This window comes from Heliangelus exortis, chromosome 2 (assembly GCF_036169615.1).
Source record: "Heliangelus exortis chromosome 2, bHelExo1.hap1, whole genome shotgun sequence".
Classification (NCBI taxonomy): domain Eukaryota; kingdom Metazoa; phylum Chordata; class Aves; order Apodiformes; family Trochilidae; genus Heliangelus; species Heliangelus exortis.
The window spans coordinates 143,061,608-143,085,058 of record NC_092423.1 but is presented as its reverse complement, the minus strand read 5'-3'; the positions used below and the strand labels follow the sequence as shown (position 1 = coordinate 143,085,058).

The 23,451-nt window shown below is 41.9% G+C and overlaps 1 protein-coding gene across 2 annotated transcripts in view; it reads right to left on the bottom strand.

Moving 5' to 3' along the window:
• Positions 1-2,656, bottom strand: part of CCN4 (cellular communication network factor 4) — a 32,949-nt gene extending 30,293 nt beyond the window's left edge. Inside the window, exon 1 of one of the 2 annotated variants that reach the window (XM_071738423.1) lies at positions 2,475-2,656. In XM_071738423.1, coding sequence (XP_071594524.1) covers positions 2,475-2,522 — 48 coding nt within the window. In that variant the 5' untranslated portion in view covers positions 2,523-2,656. The remainder of the gene's footprint in view (positions 1-2,474) is intronic. The other variant, XM_071738425.1, reaches the window with a different exon arrangement.
• Between the last annotated feature and the right edge of the window lie 20,795 nt (positions 2,657-23,451).

The window sequence follows — 23,451 nt, the reverse complement described above, 5'->3', positions numbered from 1 at the left end:
TCATCTGCCTTTCTCCCTGGAACAAGTATGTGTATTCCAGTTATGCTGCAGATAGTCAACCCTTCTCTTTCCCAGTGGAGCACTTTTCACTGTCCCTATTTCTTTATTTCTCTGAAGAGTGATGAGTCTCCAGGGGAACCACTGGGTTTTGCCTGTTCACACTGACCGGACTCATGCTACCACTCCCTGGATGCCTCTGCAGTGTTGCAAAAATCTTTATCACTGTTATCATGGTGCATCAAAGATGTACCCAGTGAGGTCGGGCAGTGCCAGAGCTTTATCAGCACTCTTCTGTTAGAAGACCTGTGTGACTTTTCTAAGATACCTCTCATAAACAGGGTGGCGATGCTAAATATTCACAATATTCCACACCAACTGCAATATCACTTGCTCCTTCATACTCCCTTCAAGCAAGCCAAATTAAGCCTGCTCTTCTTCCAAAAGTCCTTTAAGTACTACATTGACTAATGCTGCCTCCCAGTTGCTTTCTCCAGCCTCTCTCATCCCTCCATGCTACACAATCTGCTCATCCCCATTCCCCCACTCCCTTAGGTATGCCAGATAGATATCTACCCTTTGTCAGCCTACCAGTCTTCCATCTCATCCCAGTTCAGATATGCAGAAGACCCACAGAGAGCCAAGTCATTATTGGAGAGAAATCATCCTACTCAATGGTTTGTAAGCACAAACCTTATAAAGTCCAACTCCAAAGGTGTGTCCAGGAGGTGAGAGTGCCCCTGGGATGCTTCAGAGAGACACAGAGACCTGCTCCCTTTCACAGAGAGCTTAAACTGAAACAGCCAAGACCCGGGACTCTTTGTAGGCTGTTCTGTATACTCTTCCAAACACTTTAGATATTCTTTAGACCAAAAATGCTCCCAGCAATATTTTGATTGCACTTACTTACTCACCACACAGCAGGCACATGTGTGTGCATGCACTCACACATATTTTCATGCTACAGAAGCTTTTTTCACAAAAACTTTGAAATCAAGGCAACACAGGACAACTGCTGCAAAATTTCCAAGGCTCACACAGCTCTGCTCTGGTTAACATTGCTGGGGGGGGGGGAGGGGGGGGCGGGGAGGGAGGAGGCTTGCCCTCTCTCTGTGTGACTTTTTAGTTGCTCAACAAAAACTTCCTCAACTGAGGTAAGAATCAACCTCATCTCAGAGACCCCAAGAGGTTTATTTTGTTTGGTTGGTTTTAGTTTTGCTTTATATTTTGTTTCTAGAAGAGGCTCCACTATCAGTCCATCTCCATAAGTCCATTCACACGGGACTTATCGCTCCTCCATCTGCACAGGTGTGCCTGGTGCACCCTACAATTCCTGCTGCTTTCTTGCTGTAAAGCCCGGCTGTATCTGCTACACACAAACCAGCTTCTGCTGCTAATAGCCCTGCAAAGCGAAACTCCCCCCCTGAGCCCAGCAGCCGATGTCCCCCTCAGCTCCCAGCAGCAGCGATGCTCTGGCTCAGCTCTCTCGTGTCTGGCTCAGGGAATACCCCAGCCTCAAGCCGGTCCGGTCCCCCGTAACCACCCTCTGCACCTCTCTTGGGATCCCCAGGGCTCCCTGATCTCGGAATCCACGGTTTCCACCAGGGATGAGGACACCAGGGGGTGAGGGACATCCCAGGTCCCGGCTCTGCCGCTCGGTCGCTCTTCCCCTGGGGACAGGCACCCTCCCGCCTCCCTGCCGGGACCGTCACCCTCCGAAACACGACAGCTCTCAACAACCATCTCTTTCCCCCGGGAATTAAGCACCCACCGGGAAAGGAAAAGCACAACCGGAAAAGCACCTTCGGACCGGAGCGGCTTTCCCGTACAGGTTTTTCCAAAGGGGAAGGGAAGGAAGGAACGCGGCTGCTGCCTGCGTGGACCGGGCAGCTACGGAGATCAGGATGGGAGGAAACAAACCCCTCCTCCTCCGCCGGCCCCGCGGCACCGGCCTCATACCGGTACCTGCAGCGGTCCCGCACCGGTACCGACCCCGGGACTGCTGCGTTTCGGTCCCTCCAGGCACCGTCACCCATCGGGGATCTGCTCTGTCCCCTCCAACCCACTCCCCGCACAACATCACGCTGTCTGCTTCGGGCAGGAATGGGGGTTCTATCCTTTTGCTCCACAATACAAATAGAAGCTATAAAAGTGGGGAAGAAAAAGAAAGGGGGGAAAAAACAAAAAGCAAAAAGGCACCCCACGAACTACAATGCAGTTTTCTGTGCAGATCCACGTGGATGCTGAGCAGAGATGGGTTCACCTCAGAGATACTTCTGCACCCTTACCTTTCTCCTTTCTGTCCTCTCCATTCCCCCGCAGCTCACCTTTCCCTTCTCACTCTCACATTTCCCCGTTCCCAGTGCCCACCAGTGCCCACCTTCCCATATGCACCAGACTCAGTTCTCTCAGCCCACCGTTCATTAAACCTAAGTGTGTTTGCAGAACACAAGTCAGTCCTGCCGTTTCCAACTCACCTGCAAAATGCTGCTTGTTGCTAGAATCCAGGGCAAAAGCCACCACATCCCTGGAAGCCGGGATTAAATACATTGATTGAACCCAGACTTAGAGCCGTTTTGAACAAAAACACCACTTTGGGGAATGCAGAGCAATCATGAACTGGCAACCTAGCCTAGGAACTCTGCCTTTTTCTCGTGGCTCTTTGGGGGTTTTATTAAAGACAGATCTGACGTCAGGGTGAAGGACAAGCCCTACATTTTTCCTCTGGAGAAACTTTTCCTGCCTTCACTTCTTCATTTTTGTGTGTGGTGTTGTCCCACCTCCTGCATTTCAGAGCATCGCCGTTAGCCAAAGGGCTCTTAAAGGGAAAGCTGCAGCTCCTTGATCCATCCTGCTGTGATTTGAGCCTGCACTGTAATGTTCAGAGCTTACCCCTATTGCTGCTCATGGCATTCAGCCTTGTGATTTAGCTAGTACAGCGTGCAATGTTTGAGCTGGCTTCACTGATTGTGACTAATGACCCAAGATGTATACAAATATGTACATATGTTAGATTTACCTAATCTGATAAAAAGAGTGGCTTCACTTGGACATTTGTCCTGTGAGTGCATACACAGGAATCAGAGTGCTGGCTCCCTTGAGACCTTGCTCCTTACAGAGCAACCCACATGGGAAACAAAAGGCAGGACACACTGATCCCCTGTCCCCTCTGCCATGCTACACATCCCTTCCTTGGCTTTGGTGGAGTTCATTCAGCAGCAATGGGCAAAACAAATACTGCCTAGATACATGGGAGTGCAAAACCCACCCTGAGCAGAGCTAAACTCTCTGATCACCTGTATCCTTGATAATATATACCTTAATTTTGTCTGGGTCATCTCTGATTTCTTTTTCTTCCTTTACTTAGGCACAAGCATGTTATTTTTCCTCATGCCTTTAAAACTGAACTTCAAAGATTTAAAAGTTTCTGTTGTCCTTAAATTGAAATAGAATAGTATTAGTCAAATGACTGTTTGCAGAGGGAAGAATAAGCAAATTAAACAGCTGTACACATCTTAAATCCAAGAAAGAGTCAGTTTATGGGCCAAAAGTGGTGTCAAAGTATAACAAGCATATAAATAGGCAGACATATAAGCATATAAGTAGGCAACTATGGAAGCAGGCAAACCCTCCTGCTTGGAGTGCCCGACTGGGCAGTAATGGGTGGGTGAAAACTCCAGCGGCCAAACTAGAACTGAGATGGTGCCTTAACCTCTGCTCAGGCTTGGCTGCTCACGTGTGTCAAGTCAGGTTGGCAGAAAGCACACTCAGACCCCCCAGCAGCCATCCCAGACCTCCAGGTGGGGTTTTCCCCCCCCCCACATGGCACAGCTGGATGCTGACAGCAGGTGGGCAGGGGAGAGAAAGAAAGCTGTATCCAGCAGCACATTCCCTGAGCAACTTCCATCACTTAGTGCTATGTGATTTGACATGGACAATTTAATGGTTTCACTCCAGCTGGACCAGGAAGCTCTAAAAGGATCAGACTTTTTGCATCACAGTCTGGACACCTGGCTGCCCTGGGAAACAATTCAGCCAGAGCTTGGCCACAAACCAGAGGAAGTGCCACTTTCTGTCTTCCTCCTCCAACACTTTCATCCCTACCATGGCCCCTTCCCAGCACACACCATGCTGAAGACTTGCTTGGGGATTGTGTTGTTTGTCAGGTCTCTCCAGGGCTATTTCTGTTCTCCTTCCTCTATGTCCTTCCCTCTCTTTCCTCACTTCCTCCTCCATTCATTCATTCCATCTCTCTATTTCAATATTTCTCTCTCACCCCACTGTCACCAGCACATATCTTACCCCATACACCAGCAATATTCAGTCACAGGGAAACTTCCTCTGCTGAGGAATCCAGAAAGGAGCCTGCTATCACCTCCTATCATCATGTCACCTGGGTGGTGTTTTATCTGCAGCTGGCTACCACTCAGTGTCTGCCTTTGGGTTCCAAATCACTGAATACTTTGTGAAGGAAGGAAGCTTTGGAATCTTTTGAGAGTCCAATTCCTTTGACCTGAGTGAGTCTTTTAAAAAAAAGATATAAGGCTTTAAAAAAAAAAAATATAAGGATCTCCCTGAGGTAATAGGCTCAGCTGTAAAGTGGGCAAATAATACCTTGTACAAGTTGTGCTTGCTGGCCTGGAGCTGAAGGGGAGATGTTAGCAGGCCTAGAAAAAAGTAGCTTTGCAAGTGGAAGAACTCCTGGCTTATCAGACTCCAAAATCAAGAGAAATAAAAGTTTATAAATTACACCAGAAATGGGACTGTGCTTGGTTTGAGGTTTTTTCCAGAAATATTTGGTTATCTTTTGACTATTTCCCCTGCATATTTCAGTCCCCTCCGTGAATTCCTTAGCTAATGCTGTGGTCAAGTGTGTCAGCAAGGATGGAGGCTTTGATATATGGACATCTGGATGCTTGCAGCCCTGCAGATCATCTCATGTTGGTCATGGGAGTTTGTCATGTGGTGACCATAAACCAGGCACTGTCTTAGCTTGGATGAGGCAAGGACCATGAAGTTTCAGGGCAGGGGTTCATCTCCTGCCATCTATCTCCCTCAGCAGCCTTTCTCATATGACACATCAGTGCACTTACAGGTGTGATTTGGTATGAGACTATTTCACTAAGTCTCAAGTGACAGGGACATTTAGACTCTTCTTTAACACAGTGATGGCAGCAACCCATGTCTTGGCTTCTACTTCTGTGGGGTCTTATTTTTCTCTCAGGATGGCAATGCTAAAAGAGATCATTGCAATCCTGTATCAACCTGGGGTCATCCTGGGAAGTCTTTTACTGACCTCAATAGAGGCTCTAAAGACACTTGCTCATATAGTTCAAAGCCTTAAATTCAATTTAAGATCTTCAAATGGTGGAAAATCCACTTCATGTTTTGGTGAGTTCAGTTACATTCACTATTAAAATTTTGTGCCTTATTTTCAGGCTGAGTTTGCTAGTTCCATTTTTCTGCCAAAGTCTGCTTGGCTGATGAGAATTCAGTACCTTCCTCCAACACAGAAATATGCAAGGGTTTAGTAAATCATCACTGACTCTTCTTGTCAATAAAAGAAGGAAGCCACATTGTTTTTAAGTCTTGGTGTCTAATTGGTTTTCTGGACCTTGAAGCAATTTTACAGTTTAGCAACTTTTGTTTCCTTACCTTTCATCTTCCATGAACATTATGTCTGCAAATGCAACTACCCCTCACCCTGCAGTCATGCCATCCACAGTGAACTGGGAACATGTAGCATGTAGCATGTTCCAGTGCAAATAGCTCTGGTTCTGTTAGCCTACCTCTTTAATATCACTCCTTCCTCAATAGATCCCTTAGGCTTCTTGGCTGCATAAGAAGTCTCTCAATATTCCTCCATTTTATAGTCAGTTTAGACTAAGTAAACTGGGAAATTGATTGATTTATTTTATGCTGTTTGATATGCCTGACACTTTTACTGAGGGCTGTAGCTGGCCAAAGAACACAGGGACCACTGAGAGTGCTGAGGGAGGATGGACGCTGCTCATTCTTGTAAACATGTGGCAGAAATAGCTCCTTGCCTGTAGCAGATTTACCCTGTAATAAGTGTGATCAGAGTCTGCCTACAGGTCCAAAGGGAAAAAAAGCACCTTTCTCAGCTCATAAAAGATAAAGGCTGAATCATGAATCTGGCTTTTAAACAAGCCAAACAAGTAGCTGTGTAAATTTTCTATCAGAGTGCCCTTGTTTCTGCCTTCATCCATGCCAGCAGGATGGAGAAAACACCCCTTCCATGCAGGATTTGCCTGCTGAATTGTAGAGGTCCCACTGGGGCTGCAGTCATCAGGAAGGATGAGAACTTCACCTGTTCTAAAGGCACATACTGGAATGGAAAGGGAGGTCAGGAAGTTAAACTGCACCATCTATTATTGTTGTTACTACTACTTAGGTGACAGGAAGGACAGTTACAGCAGCTTTGCCCTTTTGAAATATCTAGGAGGCTCTAGAAACAAGAGTAAGAAAACTTTTGGTTTAGATGACTCTTGATAACATCAAGCATCTGGGTGCCCAGCCAACCGCACTTCAACATAGGTGAATATCTGATTTCCACAGTTTCTGGCCTATGCAGGTGAGTGTGAAATAATGAAGGCTATAAAATATAGAACTATCTCCCATCTTGGATGAGCTTCTTTATTGGATGGAAAGTAGATTTATTCTTCTAGCTCCTGTGTTGATTTTAAAATGTTAAAGAAAATAAGCAAGAAACCTTATGAGTTATTTATAAAAGTTATGAACAGATGTCCAAGAGAGCAAACCTGGTTTAAACACGAAATATTCAAAGACCAATTTTCCTTCTATGGCTTTAATATCTAAATTCTACATTCTAATCCTGGTAACTTCTTATTCAAAGTTTCCTTTGGTATTAGGTTAGCAAACATTTTTCTTTCAGCCTCTGTTTTCTGGGGAAATGGAGCTTATGCAATTGCTTTGTATATGTTCATGTCTGTTTGTCTGCCTGTGTCCCTTCACAAAAATGTTTTGAGCATCTTGGCCAAGAACAAGCCAGACTTGACAGGAAAAGAGATAACTCACCAACAATCACATTCCTGAGCATTCTTTCAAAGGAAGCAATAAGGAAGAAGAGAAAAGCCATGGGCACGTCACACTGTTGGGAAAGCAGAGTATTTACTCTCAATCTATTAGAGGCCAGAGAAGCCCCACAGCTGAGACCTCTCAGAAGACTGGCTGCAGGAAAATAACTTCAGCTGGAGTTTGCAGTCAGCCACAAGGCACAAACTGGTGAGGAAAGTGGCTTTATTGATGTAGTGCTCACAAAAACACTGCTATTTGAAGCACATACTCTCTACATGCTCTCAAGTTCTCATCTTTTTATTTTTTTTCCTTACAAACAGCATTTTAGGTTTCCTCTCCTCTCAGTCCATGCCAATATTTTTTTTCCTGAATGTAGTCTCAGTTATAAAAACAAAAATGGTGAAAACAAAGGTCTCCACTTTGACATTACCATCTTAGGAAGTAAAATACTATGTCCATCAGGAATCATCCCTGGACTCTTTCAAAGTGCAATGATACAGCCACCTTCCAGTGGATATAGAGTGACTGCCACAAGAGGTTGAGTAAACTGAGGGTCTGATATGTGCTGGCTTAGTGACCTCTGCAGAAGGCAGTCTCAGCTATGGAGAACATTCAGGAGATATATGTTTGTATGACCATTAATAATGGAATCTGAAGCCTTTAAAAAATATTATAATGAAGATAATCTACTTCTCCATACCCTGGAGGGTGTTCAGCACAATGCCTGCAAGAATTTTTTATCAGTTTTAGAAAACCAGGAGCATTATGATTTTGTTTCCTGATTTTTTTTGGAATCCTGTTGTTTGCCAACCCAAAAGACACAATCCCAAGGCAAAAAAAAGGGAGTGGGTCATGAGAGGTGGTGTATCACACCCAGGGTTCTAGAGCAGGTCACTGCCCCAAGCTCTGATGTTTGACATCCATGTCCACCTTTGATCCAATGCTACCTATCATGATAAAACTTTCTACACTCTCCTGGACTTGAGGAGACCACATAAAGTAATAACTGTTCCTTTCTGGGCTTATTTTTCCTTCTTCTTCCTCCTGACAGTGTTTTGGAGCAGACAGGATGGTATAATCTTGTGTTCCACCTGAGGGATGGGAGAAGGATAGGCTGGAACAAGGGCCTGAGCCCACACACTCAGAGGAAAGGCTGGTGGAAAAACAGCAGCTGATTGAAAACTTCTTGATCATGAATTGATCTTGAATACTTCTTCATCAAGTAATTAAATTGTTTAATGGGTTCTGGCAGTACTTCTTCCCTTTAACATGGCTTTGGTCCATCTCCCTTTAATCACGCCTAAGATTATTGAGTCCCTGAGTAACTGCTGGGCTGCACATGTTCACCCAGAACAGGCTTTCCAAAGGGAATTTGGACAAAGAGAACATGTTCTAGGACACTGTGTGATATAGACAGAACACAAAGGAGGGAAGGAAGAGGACAAGATCATTGTGTGGTATCTGGAGCACTGTGCTGCCCTAGTTATTTCTGGGTCATCAGAAAAATACACAGATGGTAAATCCTATACCACCTACAATTAGCAAAACTGTGGCCAGCTCATTTTCCTTAAAAAACCCCTGAAAGCTAAAAACACATCTTATACATCCATCAGCCCTTAAAAACATCCAGTTTTGCTGAGATGGTTGCACCTCTTATTTGTAAGTTGAAACTCAGTTTGACATAAATAGCACCATTAGATGCCAAAAATGAAAATTCTATGCAATGTTCCATAAACTAATTTTCTGCCATAGTGTTATCATGTTACCCATTCCCTTACTGGGCAAGGGAGAAGTTTGCTGACTTAGAAGTCCCTAAGGAACCGACTTGCATGATATCCCGAGGATATCATGGGACAAAGACTTTGGAGCCTGATTCCACTCAGTCAAAGGGCCTTTCTCATTCTCTTCCCACTCCAGCATCTTTTTTGATTTTGTTGTTCCTTTCCACCGGATCACAAGTGCAGTCTTTATGTCTGCAGAGTCAAGGACAGTTGCTTAGGGCCTATCATAACACAGTTTCAATTCCTGAGTAGCACATTCATGATGCAATACAGTGGGAACAGCTTAGCTGCAGTGAAGATCTCCCATGGATCCCACAGGGTCTTTCAGCTCCGTGCAAGTTTTTCATTACTCCCACTCACTCTGACTTACCAAATTCTGTTTGGTCCATCACAAAATGATCCCCACATCTCAGATTGTCCTTTGGGGCATCCCACAGGAACACCTTTCAGAATAAATGCAAGCGTTCAGTTTTAAAGAAGGAAACTGAGCAAAATTGAGCAAAAATGGTTAGTTCTGCCCACTAAGTTCTGTCTTCCTTTGGAAAGCTCTTTCTGCTTTCTTTTGCAGTGTTTGTCTGTTTGCTTTTTCAAATGCATTTCTCTGGCACAACATCTCTGGTTCCTGGTGGCAGTCCTTGAGGGACTAGTGTGCTGCAGTCCCAGCACCTCACAGAGCAGGATTCATCACGGAGCCAGGAAAATACACAGCTTGCCCCATCAAAATGCCCTTGAGAAGATATTTTCCTTTCTTTTCAGTTACTTGAAGCTGGTTTAGGACATAATGATGAGGAGTTTCCCAGGGAAGCCATCTCCTTCTTTACACAGTGAGGGCTGTTGTTCTCACCTTGTGTCACCTCCCAGAGGCACCCTAGAAAGACTAATCTCTGAACCATTTGAGGCCTCAGAGTGGCTGCTGAGACTACAAGTAGGGTGAACAGCTTAGGACATCTTTAATGTGTTTATTCACCATGTGCTCTGTCAGGGTCCTTGGAATGTGCCTGGGGAAATTGTCCACCCGTGTGATGTAAAGGGCCTGAATACTTCAGTATTAGTGATGGAGCACAGCTCCTGGCAAGGGATCTCCTTGGGTGGGAGCCACCAAGGCCTCTCTCCTGCCCCAGGACACCAGGCTTATGATATTTCAGGGCAGAGAAAGACCTGAGCTGAGAGAAAGGTCAGTGTCCTGAGCCACCGGTGAGCAGACTCAGGAACTGAAGAAGGGAAATGGGATGGAGAGGGAGGCAAAGGAAAAGGGTCCTATCAAATCTCTCTTGTCCCTAGGTAAAAAACTGGACTAACAAAATTCTTCCTGACAAACCTTTGTCTAAAGTTGTCTTCAGGGAGCAAGACTGATTCTCCCTACCCAGCCTGCAGCAACCTATTCCAGAACTTCACTGTCCTCCAGGCTAGAGACTTAAACCTAACATCTATCTCAGATCTTCTTGGCTGCTGTGTTAGTCCACTGTTCCTTGGGCACACTGGAGAAATCATCTCTTTCCTCTTCTTTGCAGCATTTAACTGGTTTAATGATAATAAGCATATCTCCACTGCAGCCTTCTCTCCTTCCCCAGTTCTCCCACTCTTTGCTCAGACATAATTTCTTGCTCTCCTTGTAATCTTTGAGGTGACAAAAACCAGGACTAGCACTGGGACTAGACAGAGACCTCCTCCTTATAGGTCCTAGAATCCACCTCCCACTTAGTTCTTTTTAACCCTTGTCCCTAGATTACCTCTCCAAGAAGCCATCTATTCCCAATATGCAGGTTGCTCCTGCTGCAATGAGTGACTGCCAAGGTCACCTGAGAGGCCACAACCCTGACGTTAACACCTGGGAAACCAAGCCTGGTCACCACTGCAGAAGGACAGGGAGGATGTCTGAAGCATCAGTTATATCTGCTGGGATAAAATGGTTGACAATAGTAAAAAAATCTCAACAGCAGCAGTAACCACTCTCAGATATGGCCTGGTAGAACCAGAAACCTACAGGGCTTTATTTCCACCCCTCTGTGTTATTTCTCCTGTGTTAGTTTTCCTGTGGCAAATGGATATCAATCCTGTTCCTTCATCCTTGAAACAAAACCCAAAGAGTTGTTGCATCTGAAGAACCTGAGCTAACCCAGCTGTGCCTACTGTTATCCTAAATTCCTATATTAACTATTTCAGAGAATCTATGCAGGATCTTTTCTTTTTAAACATTGATTTCTGTCATCAGTAGATGTAGCTCTTATCTGCTCTTGCCTAGGAAGATTCTGAAAGATCCTAGGCTACATCCCAGATCCTCACTCCAGATGTTTCTCCAGGGCTGCAAGAAACCAGCCCAGATAACTCTCACTAAGGATAACTCTACTACCAGATAGTTATCCTCATCACAGGGTTTCATCTCAATTGAGCAAATTTCATGAGATATGCCTTAAGTTTTACAACAGTCAAGATCAAATCACACCACAGTAGTTTCATCACCTTCTTGGTTTGTACTCTGCCTTCCACACCCTCGAGATCTGTCACAGATCCAGTGTTCTTTTAAGCATGATTTGTTTTTAACCAACATATGTTCCATGTTGCTAATCTCTTTCTGATCATCAAAGTGTTCAAAAAAGTTTTTTTCCACTCAGTTTCCACATTTTTTTAGGTGTTTAAAGTATGCTGGTTGATTGATTGATTGATTGATAATTCCCTGGTTCTTCCTTATCCTCCACATCAATAGATCTATATCTGTCCTCTTCCCCTCCCTCACTTAAGCCTCACACATCCTTCAAGACAGTGACTATCTGGTCTGTGATTTAAACAAAAAAGTAGTCATTTCAAAGAACTTCTTCAGCATGCCTTTTGCTTACTGTAGACTGAATTCTTCCTTCCTACTCATTGGTGCTAACATATTATTCATTGGCTCATAACAGTTTAGTGAAGGCTAATAGAGGAAAGGCATTACCCACTTCAGCCCTGCAGGCATCATCAGCTTTCCATTCTCACTAAGTGGAGGTCCAGCTTCCTCCTTCGTCTTCCTCTGATGAAGATGGAATACTAATATTTCTGCTGAATTATTAATAGAAATGTCTCTGTTACCTTTCATGCCCCTTGCTAGTTGTATTTCATTCTGTTCTTTGGACCATTTTGTACCTATGCTCCAGCAATTCTTTTTAGATGCATCTTCAGTAACTGACCTACTTTCCACTTCTTGCATATCCTCATAGACCATCTGTCTGATGCATGCAATTGCCAGCTACTACCAGCACAGGATGCTTTTTACCTCCAGCCTGGAATCTGGGGCAACTGGGATCATCTACCACCAAGATGAGGTTACTAGGAAGAAATATTGTAGGTTTACTTCACCTGTGAGCAAACTGAAGAGTAACTTCAATGTTGCACTGGGTTGGAGAAGGAGATGCCAAAGGAAGAGTTGTGCCATCAAACAAAAGGTATCGACCCTCTGTACTCAATTATCCATGCCTACCATTTTCCTTGAATATTGGGGTGTGGGAATTCTAAAAGATATTAAATGGTTTCAGACACTCACTAGTGTGTATGAATCGTCTCCCAGCTTTTCTTCAAAGTTTTGCTCTAGAAAAAATCAAAATGGCAGCACATCCACACCAACAAGCCCAAAGCTTACATTTCTTTGACCATCTCCCCTGTAAACATTCCTGGGAGCTGCAAGTACTTATTAAGGGATAGCTGTTTCCACTGTACTTTTCTGTGGACAAGCTTGGTGAAGAAAATGTTGGAGTAAATTATCTGCTGTTTGAGTTATTGTCATGAACGATAAAACAGATGTCTTACATTCACAAACTTTTCACAATCTTGGGCTGCAGGCTGGTTAGATCATGTGAAATCCTCTTGCAGCATGGAATAAGGCATTGTAATGGGCATGTGAGTCCCAAATCTAGCACCTGATGATATAGTTTTTTCCACAGCTTATCCCTTAAACCACACACGTACTAGTCCTTGCACGTCCAGCAGCAATTCTGAACCCTTTCTTAGCTGGAAGTGAGATTTTTGGCAAATTATTTGGAAAATTTCTTAAAATATATGTTCTTGTTTCTCCAGCTAATTCTAGGCCCATCACCCCTCTGTGTGCTCTGAATCTCTAGAAGGTTTCTGGGCATGATTGTTTCTGTTGCCATCTCCCATGTGAGGACATTTATTTTAAGACCTACCATTAGCATGATCTAGGCTTTGCAAGAGAAAAATACATAAACCCCCCCTTTGCACTGCCCCAGAGACACCAAGCAGCTATAAAGCAAGCTGAAGCAGTTAATTTCTCTTCTTTCCCAAAGCAACATAAAGGAGCTGGAGTACCTCGAAGAATCTTGCATTTCCAAAGTTGCTTCTGTTGCATGAAATGCATAACCTGTAGCATCAAAGCCATGATGCTCAAAAGAATTTTAGATGGTCACAAAATCCAAATTTTCACACTAAGGTGGGCTCAAGGTTACAGGTAGGTTATAACTGATGATGTTTACCAGTGTGTTTTTTTTTAAACTGAAGGTGTTTACACCCTAAGGTGTCTTAAGGAGACTGATTTATACCTGGAGAGGAACCAGCACTAAAAACAGTGGCAGAACTCCATTCTCTCAATAGCCCCTGGGACTTGAACACGGACTCATAAACTTTTGGTCTTACAATGCACTTGTAACTTGTAACCTCACACCTGGAAACCAGGCAAAGTCTTCTTCCAGCTGCATTATTGGGATAAAATTATGCCCCATTGGCAGCTACCTCTCCAGCAGGTCTGAGCACATGGAGCAGAGCTGAATAACCTCATCATGATGTGCATTGATCTAAGATCAGCCCTAGATTATGTAAATGATATATTCTCTCCTTGTAGACAGAATGAAATGTGATGGACTTTTGGTATAAGTGACTGATCTTGAGTAATTCCTTGCAACCCTTCCTCACATTCACCCAACTTATCATAAGGTTAGGGAAATACTGCTTGAAAGATGTGGTAATGACTTGGAGCCCAGCACAAGCAGTAAAAAATTGTTCCGTTTTAGAAAATGTTGTCATTATCCCATAAATATGGTATATCTGCATAGTCTCTGCCTTAACACATCTGGACCACAGAGAGGAAATTATATTACATCATCACATTGTCATGTGCAGTTGGAAAGAATTCTGAGAGCCATTCCTTAACTCCATGTTCAGATGAGAGGAGAAAAGGGAAAGAAACAAGTGACAGGTAGAGATGTATCAAGATAGAAAGTTAATCTTGAAAAGAATCCACCCATGGCTGGAAACAGCAGGAGACTGAGCTGCCACTGCACATCTTGCTGATTCATTCCAGTGCTCTAATCAATCTCCCTTTGGAGACTGGCAGACCTTGTCTCTACCTTGAGCTTGTCTTATTTTACCTTCTAGCCATTTTTTCCTGTGCAATTTTTCTTACTTTGTACATTCTCCAAGTCTCCAAGAGGCACTTCATTCTTCTTAGCTGTAACTTACAAAAGCCAAATTTTCTAATAACCCATAGAAGCCAGACCTTTCATTGTGAGATATGTTCTTGCAGCCTGTCAGAGTTTTATTTATGTGGCTTTTCTTTGTTTCCTGTACAATTTTTCAACATAGTCATCAGGCCAAGATAGAGTATTCTATCACACACCACTGCTACAAACCCAGGCAAAACTCACATCCCTCCTCTTATGCCATTTCCTCCTCTGTGTGTGTCTGATAATCACATCAGGGATCTCATTTCCCTTCATCCTCATTGTTAAGGTTAAAATTCACCTATGTATCTAATACATTCTTTAGTTCTGCTTTGAGCTGTGCTTCTAGGATGTGGGTATCATCTTATTCAATTGCATTTACCACAAATGATCCTAGCTTACAAAATTTTTTTCTTCTTCTTATTGCCTAGTCACAGGATAATTTACTAGTCTGCCAGTCTTTATGTCATTGAGAAACTCTATATGCAACCCCAAAGTTGCTGATAAAAACTTGAAAGGTTTTGGGCCAATGTCTGTGAAATCCACTTGAAGATCTACTTCTTGATAAAATCTACACAATAAAAAAAAAAACAAATAAAAAATCTGTCAGTTAAATACCATAAAAAATACATAAAAATAAAATAAATATAAGTATATGTAAGTAACTAATGTTCTCTAATAAATTAAAAACATGTTTTGATTTTGCACAGGGCATATTTTATTTTTATTTTTTAATATTTTATTTACAATATTATGTGGTACTAAAAGTCTGAAACACCTAGTTCAGTCTATGCAATCTAATGAGTCCATTTACACCATATGCAAAATATCAATTTTGATAGATAAGAACTACTATAATATTAATGTCATTAATGGTCATTAATTGTAGACCTAGCTTTTAACCCCACTGTTGATTTATGAATATGTCTCTTTTTTATGTGGATGGCTGGTTGGCTTTCAGCTTATCTGTGTCTTGTCTCATTTGTGCTCAGCAAACTCTGGCAGAGAATGAACATTTTTCCAGTCATCCGTAATTTCCCCCATACCATGAGATTAAAAGGAAACATCAGGGAAAAAAAAACGCATCAGCTTCACTTTAAGATGCCCAAGACAAAGTTATCCATGCCTGCTGATTTCAAAAGGAGTTGCTTCATGTTTCCTTGAATAATTAAAGACCCAGAAAGTAATTCATCTTCTTCATGTAGTCTTCATGCATCATCATGCTTGCTCCCAAATACAGAAGCAGGTTACCTCTTTGTTGCTAGCATTTAATTTGTTCTTGACTAATTGGAAAAACTTTCTTGTTCTTTCTATCTTTGGCATTGCCAGATGGTTCATTTTTGGTTGCAAGTCACAAGCTAATAAACCTCACAGATTCAATTTTTGCTATAGTGATGAACAAGTGACAAAAAAAGAGTTTGAACCTTCAGTAGGAGAGTCCCAGCATATAGGAATGAGCATTAAAAAAAACCAAAAAAACCAAACCAAAAAAACCAAAAATCCACATCTTTGCAATTAATCTACTGATGATTTTCTTTAAGCATCTCCCTGAGGGTAAAACAAAACAAGCAAACAAAGAAAAAAACACATCAGTGTAATAAATCTACTGGTGATTTTCTTTAAGCATCTACCCGAAGTTATCAGAACAGCAGGTAGAGCAGCAGTTTGATTTTTGGGAAAATTAAGGCATGGGCTGGACTCTGCCACTGTCTGGTTAGGTGACCTCTGGCAGCTTCTTCTTTGTCCTTTCAATACGAACAAATACTAACAACTTGTACAGTAAATACCTGTGCCCAAAGTGAGTTCAGTGGAGGCTGCAGATGCAGTCACAGGTCTAATGTTTGAAGAGTGAAGACTGCAATAAAACAGTTTTCTTCTGCAAATTTCTTCTTGCTTTTTTTTGTTTCAGGTTTTTTGTTTGTTTGTTGTTTGGTTTGGTTTTTTTGTTTGGTTTGGGTGGGGTTTTTTTGGTGGGGGGGTGGAAGCTTTTGTTTGGTTGGTTGGTTTTGCTTTGGTTTTATTATACTGTTTCCATCAGATTAGATTTTTTTTTTTACCCAGGGAAAAAAATAGCTTTCTGTTTGTTTGCTTGCTTGCTTAATGGTTGTATTTCTCCTTTTTTTTTTTTCATGGTAAGCAAAGAATCCTACAGTGTCCTGCAGCAGTCTTTGCACTATGCAGCAGCAGCACATCTTGAATCCTGTTCTGAGCACCTCAGCAGGGAGCAGAGCTGGAGCTGGTGTTACCCACTGGCAAGGAGCATCCATCAGTTCCAACCAGCCAGGTGCTGAGAAGTGCTGAGCTGTTGAGCCTGATCTGGTAGGCACAGGTGAGGTTACAGAGAGATCTTCTCTTTCTCTTTTTGCCTCCTGCTTTTATGTCTCTGAATGACTACCAGTGTGTTTTTACTGGTATGTAGACCATGAATACACATAGCCACACATTCATGCTCCAGCACTGCAGAAGGCTCGCAAAGTTTTCTTGAGAATCACTCATGATGATGTTGAAAATGTTGAAATCACTCATGAAAATGTTGATTTTTATGACTAATTGCATCTCAGTTGAATATGTCTGGAATTCCACATCACAAAATAAAAAGGCAAAACTCTAGACTTCCCCAGCAGACAACAAGGCTTTTCTTGCATTTCTCAAAAAGATTAGAAGAACTTAGGATGTCTGACAAATGTCTCCATGTCTCTCCCTGTGTTATGACAGGGTCAAGGTAAATATTTGTATTGCTCAGTTCTTATGCTGTGTCACCACTATGGCTATTGCTGTGTATCTTGTGACCTACCAGCTGTGAAGGCAATGCAGAAGACATAGGGACCAGAGGAGAGAAGAATAATTTACTGTCTGGAAGCTACTGAACTCTGTGAAGGATTCTTTTATAAATGACTGGATTACTCCTGGCATGGGATGTTCTTCTCCATAAAGCAATCACTGGCTGATGTCCTGAGGGATGAGTGACACCAGCTGTGTTCTTCTACTCTGGAACACTTTCTAGGAAATAATTAGAAAATGTGATTTCTGTAGTCATTTAAGTTAATTAAAAATTGAACATTTGTATAGGAAACTTAAAACTTCTGGCTGTGCTTTGTGACTGTCCTCAGCATTTTTTAAAATGGGTCTTGTTCAGAAGATGCCGGAAAACAATGTTTTACTGGAAGTTGTATTGAAAAGTTGCAAACAACATTTCATAAATGTAAAGTCCTGTGCTGCTCTATTTTTTTTAATGAGAATGCTTATTAATTCCACATTTATTATCTTATTTTGATGATTTCAGCTGGCAGGATATAAAATATGAATGGCACCAGCAAAGGTCAGCATGATCTATTTGTTGACCCTAATCACTGAGTGATGTGCTTGCTTGTAGCTGCTCTTCCTAAGACAATCTTATGTGAGGTCAGATAATATCACCCAAAACTTACTTTCAAGCCTACTTGCTTGATCATTCACATTGACTCAAAACTAATAGTACCTTGTGCATTCTTTTGAAGCAAACTATCTTTATCCAACAGGAAACCTGTCATGGGGGATAGTTCAGCTCAAGGGCCCTTCCCAACAAACAGGATAAGTACATGGCTCCTGCCCTCATCCTGCATCCTCCTGCACAAACAGCCCTCCAAAGTATGTCATGTATTTTTATGGTCCATGCCATCAAAACACCTCTGGTCCACAGATTTCTCCGCAAGCTGTTTTGGACAATTTCATGCACATAAATGGATGATGATACCTAAGAAACACCTGGCACCAAAAGATTAGTGCCAAGTGCTGTGTAGTGTGGCAACTGGAAAGTGACAGCACTGAGAGATGTGGGCCCATATTCAGTCCCTGGATGGATGCAATAGATATATTTAACAATATAAATGCAGCCTGAAGTGTTTTTGTCTTGGCTATGGGGATTATAGTCTTCTCTCTTTACTCCTCTGTGTCCAGTCCTCTAGATTTAAGAAATAGTTTACCTTTCTCTTTCTCCTAAAATGTTATTCAGAGTAAACATTTTAAAGTTGAAATATCCAAACAATATGTCTCAATTTATGTTTAACACACGCAAATAATCCACTTGATTTTTTCACTAAACAGCCTCCTCTGTACTGGAGAAAATACCAATATCCATGAATGGTGAAAGAACCCTGGAATCCCCAGCAACCCTCCAAAAATAAATGACTGTTATTATCACAGTGGGTAATGGGAATGCTATTTGAGACACATCATAGTCTTTACACACTGCAAGAAGCATCCTCTGGTGCTTGAATCCCATAATTTCCTTTGGAAAAAGGTCACAGAATCAAACCCACAAACCTTATGTTTAAATAACATTGCAGGCCTGGCTGCAGCCCATGAAAATAATGAAAATGCTTGATTAAGGTTTCCAGTTTACTCCTCGTTCACTCCATATTGCTGAACTATTAGGGCATATGACTCACATTGTACTTACAGAGAGATAGCTCAGGGCTTGAAGAGTTATTCTACCCCCTTGTATATTGGGTGAATTGGAAAGGATTTTATCTTAGTTTTTGAACTAATTATTTTTGTGGGTTTCTAAGTGATCTTTAATGTTATTTAAATAAGCTCGGTAGCAGAATCTGTTTTTTACAACGACATTTAAATATTTCTAGGGCAGATTAAGTAAGGTAATATTATTAGAAAAAAATTTAAAACTGCTGTTTGTTTTTTTCTTTCCTTTTACCACTGCAACATTCAAAGGTAAAGCACTTAATAACGGTCTTAAGAGACAGGGCTTTCTCACAGGGCTTCTAGGTGACTTTGGATGATCAGGAGGTCTAGATTTAGCCCAACTATGTTTGATTGTAGGCTTCCTATATTGTCAAAGGATGAGAAAGAAAAAAAAAAAAAAAAGGAGTAGAGGCTTTCACGCTTTTGGAGAGAAGTTCACATCAATGAGGAGTGCCCAAGTGATTGTCTTCTTTGAAAACTGAGGGAACCTTGGGCAGCAATATTCCTGCTTGGGGAGCTTCTGTCAAGTACATAAACTAAACAGGAGGCATTTAGGCACATGCCTTTAGGCAGCGGGTCTTAAACTGGTAAATGTTGGCCTTTGTGCAACAGGGAGCACTGAAAAAAGATTCACTACTGAGCAAGAGATGGGGCATCCACAGTGGCTCTGATGGGCAAGTGCCCAAGCACAAGTCCTGTCCATAGGACGTGATATTTCTGTGGCACGTCAACTCCCTCAGAGGATGTGATCTTCACTGGTCCATGTGCCTTGGTTTCACAGGCCCTTAGCTCATATCAGTAATGAGGTCTGGAATATTGTAAGCAGTATCCTGTCTGCAATAGAGTCAAATTCTTCCAGCATCCAGCACGTGGGGCACTACTCCAGGTCCTGCAACTAATTCATGCCTTCTTGTGAAGGATTCTCCTAAGAAGTGTTTAATAGGTGGCTTTATAATTTTTTTTTTTAAATTTTTTTTTGAGGATAGAAGGCATTGGCTCACACAGCCAACAAGCTGTAAGCAGAAGTACGGCCTGCCTTGAACTCCTACAGCAGGTTCTTCATGGTGTGTAACACTGGTCTGGAGGGAGTCCAGAGTTGCAGCAGAGTCATGCAGAGTGACTCTAGGAGGTATCTTCCTGCCTGACTCTGGGCACTGCTCTGCTAAGTTGTCTGTTCCAGAGAAGCCCAGCAGGTGAGCTGAAGACTAGCTGAGACTTCTACTTTGAAGTCTCTTCTAGCACCTACCTCATCTGGTCTGCTCCAAAACTGCAATTTATCAACTCAGCCCTGCCTGCCCCACTCCATTATTTGTAAATTAATCTTTGCCTCACAGACACTTCTTTAATAACAACTCAAGTTTAGAGCATATGTAATGCTGTAACATGTTTGGCTTTGTAAAGCTGCTCCAGTGCAATGTTGACTTTATTTACAATTGCATTTATTTTTAAAGGGGTAGTGTTTTTCTTTTCCCATGTCTTGCAGCATGATTAGGAGAGAGACAGAAGTTTTACCCTCCATTACCATCCAGACCATTAAAACCCATGGCACATCCAGCCAAGCTAGAGAGTGATACACAGACTCTGCTGAGGGAAAAACCATTAAACCTGTGAAGCTTCTGAAAACCAGAGCATCTTTAGTGGATGAAGGTTGTGCCTGTATGAATGCAACTTATTAAATTCCTATTGTAGCTAAGCTTATCATATCTTGGTTCCGGCAGCTGCCTCGGAGTGGCTTTGCCTAACAGCATCCAACTGAGTCTAGAAACTAAGTTCAGTTTTGTAATTTATGTAATTATTTCTACAGGAAGTACAGCATATGCTTTAAACAGACTAGGATGAGTATCTGCAGCCCAGAGATTTAATGTGGATTTGTTTTCTCTGGTAGGTAAACAAGTCTACCCCTAGGCCACAGACAGGCTGTTTCTAAAATTGGAAGGGGACTGCTGTCTGGTATAGGCCAAAGGTGTACCAAAATTTGGGCTTACAATTAAACTTTATGCATGACCATAGCATGGTTAATTCCATTCCCAATTTTAATACTACAGTTGTAGCTGTACCAATAAGTCTGAATCTAGCTTGATCCTAATTCTGATGAGTGTCTGCAAATTAGCAGAGGGCCCTACTTGATTACCACCTCATGTTCTCTCACGGGGCAGTGCTATTTCATGGCAGCTGAAGCTCACATTTCTACAAGACATAAGACAAAAAGAAGTGGGTTTGCCAAGAGTAGATGTATTCATTACTATTCCATGTATGTATCACAGATGTTTCACAAGACAAAAAGCTAAGACTGTTTTGCAGCAGCCCAGATAGTTTATGTTCCCCTTCCACAGCTAACTGTCCTTCCATGATTAAAAAATGTTTCTGTCTCTTTGCTCCACAAAAAAACCCCAACATAATAGTAAAAGCACTAGTTGGGATGCTTGGTGGGATGATGGAATGTCTGTTGTGCTGAAATAGGGTACTGTGTTGGCTAAATATTAATGTGTGGAGTGTAACTTTGATGTTAGTTGTCATCTTTAAACATGTAACAGCTGCTCCTCACACAGGATGCCCTCTTTCCCTTCAGAGTGAGCACACAGCAAAGTCTGTGGTGCTGAAATACTTTGATTTCTGAGGTTTAGAATGTCTCTTCTCTTAGACCAGGATATAATAAAAAATTAACCTATGGATGGTTAGAAGTGTATAGTGAAGGTGGAAAGGCATTCAGCTGAGATGCTGTTACACAGTGGCTAAAAGATGCTGTCATTCTGAGCAGATGCAGATTCAAGGATTAAAAGTAGAACTTGTGTTGCCAGCTTGCATTTCTGAGGCTGAACTATGGGGGTTTACTGGGACCAAAGCAGACAATGTCTTCCAAAATACAGGGCACTGAAACACAGCAAAAGTATGAGTCCAGTCATGGGATAAGAAGCCACTCATAGACTGAAAACATGAAATGATCTAATCTGGCTGGAAGTTTAGCATTTTTTCTCATGATGAGACCAGTTAAGGGCAAACCTTTTGTGTCCTCTTTTTATTTTTTGGTTCTGTGTTATTGTTTATGGGTGATAGAATGAAGAAGTTTTATTTATTTTTTGACTGTGAGTTTATTTCTGCAAGTTACTCATCTGTGAGTAATTATATTTGTTATCATACCATGGACATGCTGTTCTAAAGGAGTTTTCTGTATATTTTTTTCCTTTACTGTCTGTTGAATATGAATTTCCACTAAAAGTTCATAGCTAGGGTCTCACAAACTTTATTTCTGAGTATTTATTAATTACAATAATCTGCTCAGGAACCAGGAATAAAATTAATCTCATCTAATTATCACATATACACAGAAAGGAGAAAAAGGTAGGACTCTGATATTCATTGTTGTTCACACTCCAAGTGCTGCTCTTTAATAACACATTATCTCAGGCACAGAATGGAGGATGAAGATGTTACAGGAAACAGATATTCCTCTAATTGTTCTTCACCAATTATCCCAGTTCCATTCCATTCAGAATTTGGGGCTGCTTTAATTTTTTTAATTTTTTTTCACTTTTACACAAACATATTTGCCCTTTCAACTAAATCAGGAGGGTTAGAAAATGTACTTTTGTATTAAAAAAAACAGATAAATCTTTGCAATATCACATGACCCTAAAATCTGGCTTTGGAAGAAAACCAGAAGTCATTCATTCTTAATGATGTCATTCTCTTTCCAGTTTTACTCCTACCAATTACCAGTTAGTTTAATACTAGATGACTGGTCCTCTCCTGAATGGAGAGAAAGAGAGGCATAGTTCATCAGTCTGACCATGAAAATGATGTCTGAGCTATGCCAATCATAGCCTCATTCCAGAGTCAATGGAAGAAGACAGGGATGAGAGTTTGAGCCAATTTATTTTAAGCACCTATCTTAGTATGAGAACAATTTCCCTCTGGGGCTGACTAAAGAGAGAGCCAAGCTCACTGTTTGGAATACATGCCGAACATGAATAAAAAGCTATTTTTTATGATCCTAATTCTGCCCTATATGCCTTCAACAGAGCCCCCAGAAACCCTGGAGTGCCTTGCAGAGTTCTGGGAAAATACCAAACATTGCAAAAGGCCAGAGCAGAAACCATAAATTAATGTGTGCTTCAAATAGAATTGAAGTGGGGCATAAACAATGTGTGCAAGGACAAATTCTGCCCTCCCCTTGCTGTCCTGTTCCTGAACTTCGGATGTTGCAACCCTCTGGAATCTGATAATAGGGCTAAAATATTTAACTTAGGAAATTAGTTCTTATAACACAGACGTTCATTTTAAAAAAAGCCAAAATCAAATGGAGCAGTATTGGAAGGGCAGTATAGCAAAGATGGAAACACCTTTAGGATTGCCTCTTGGTTTTCAGGCCTGTGCAAGTAATTCCGACTCGCACTACTGATACTTACCAGTATCTTTGAAAAATAGAAGTACACCAAAAATGTGCTGAAGAGATCTTCAGCTCCATCTTCACCACAAGCTCCCCCTGCCCTGATGCTGAGGTATAAATAGGACATAGATTTGCTTTCATTGCACAAAGCCAAACCACAACAATTCACAGAAATGGGCACTTCTGGTTCTTATTTCTGTGGGGCAGACAAGGTCTAGCTCAGAAGCACCATGGTGAAAAGACAGCAAGCCTAATTGCCTTGAAAACGGGTCTAGATGGAGCAGTTTCCTGTCTCAACCTGCTGTGCTAATTATAGCCTTGCAAAATGAACATAAACCTTGACCAG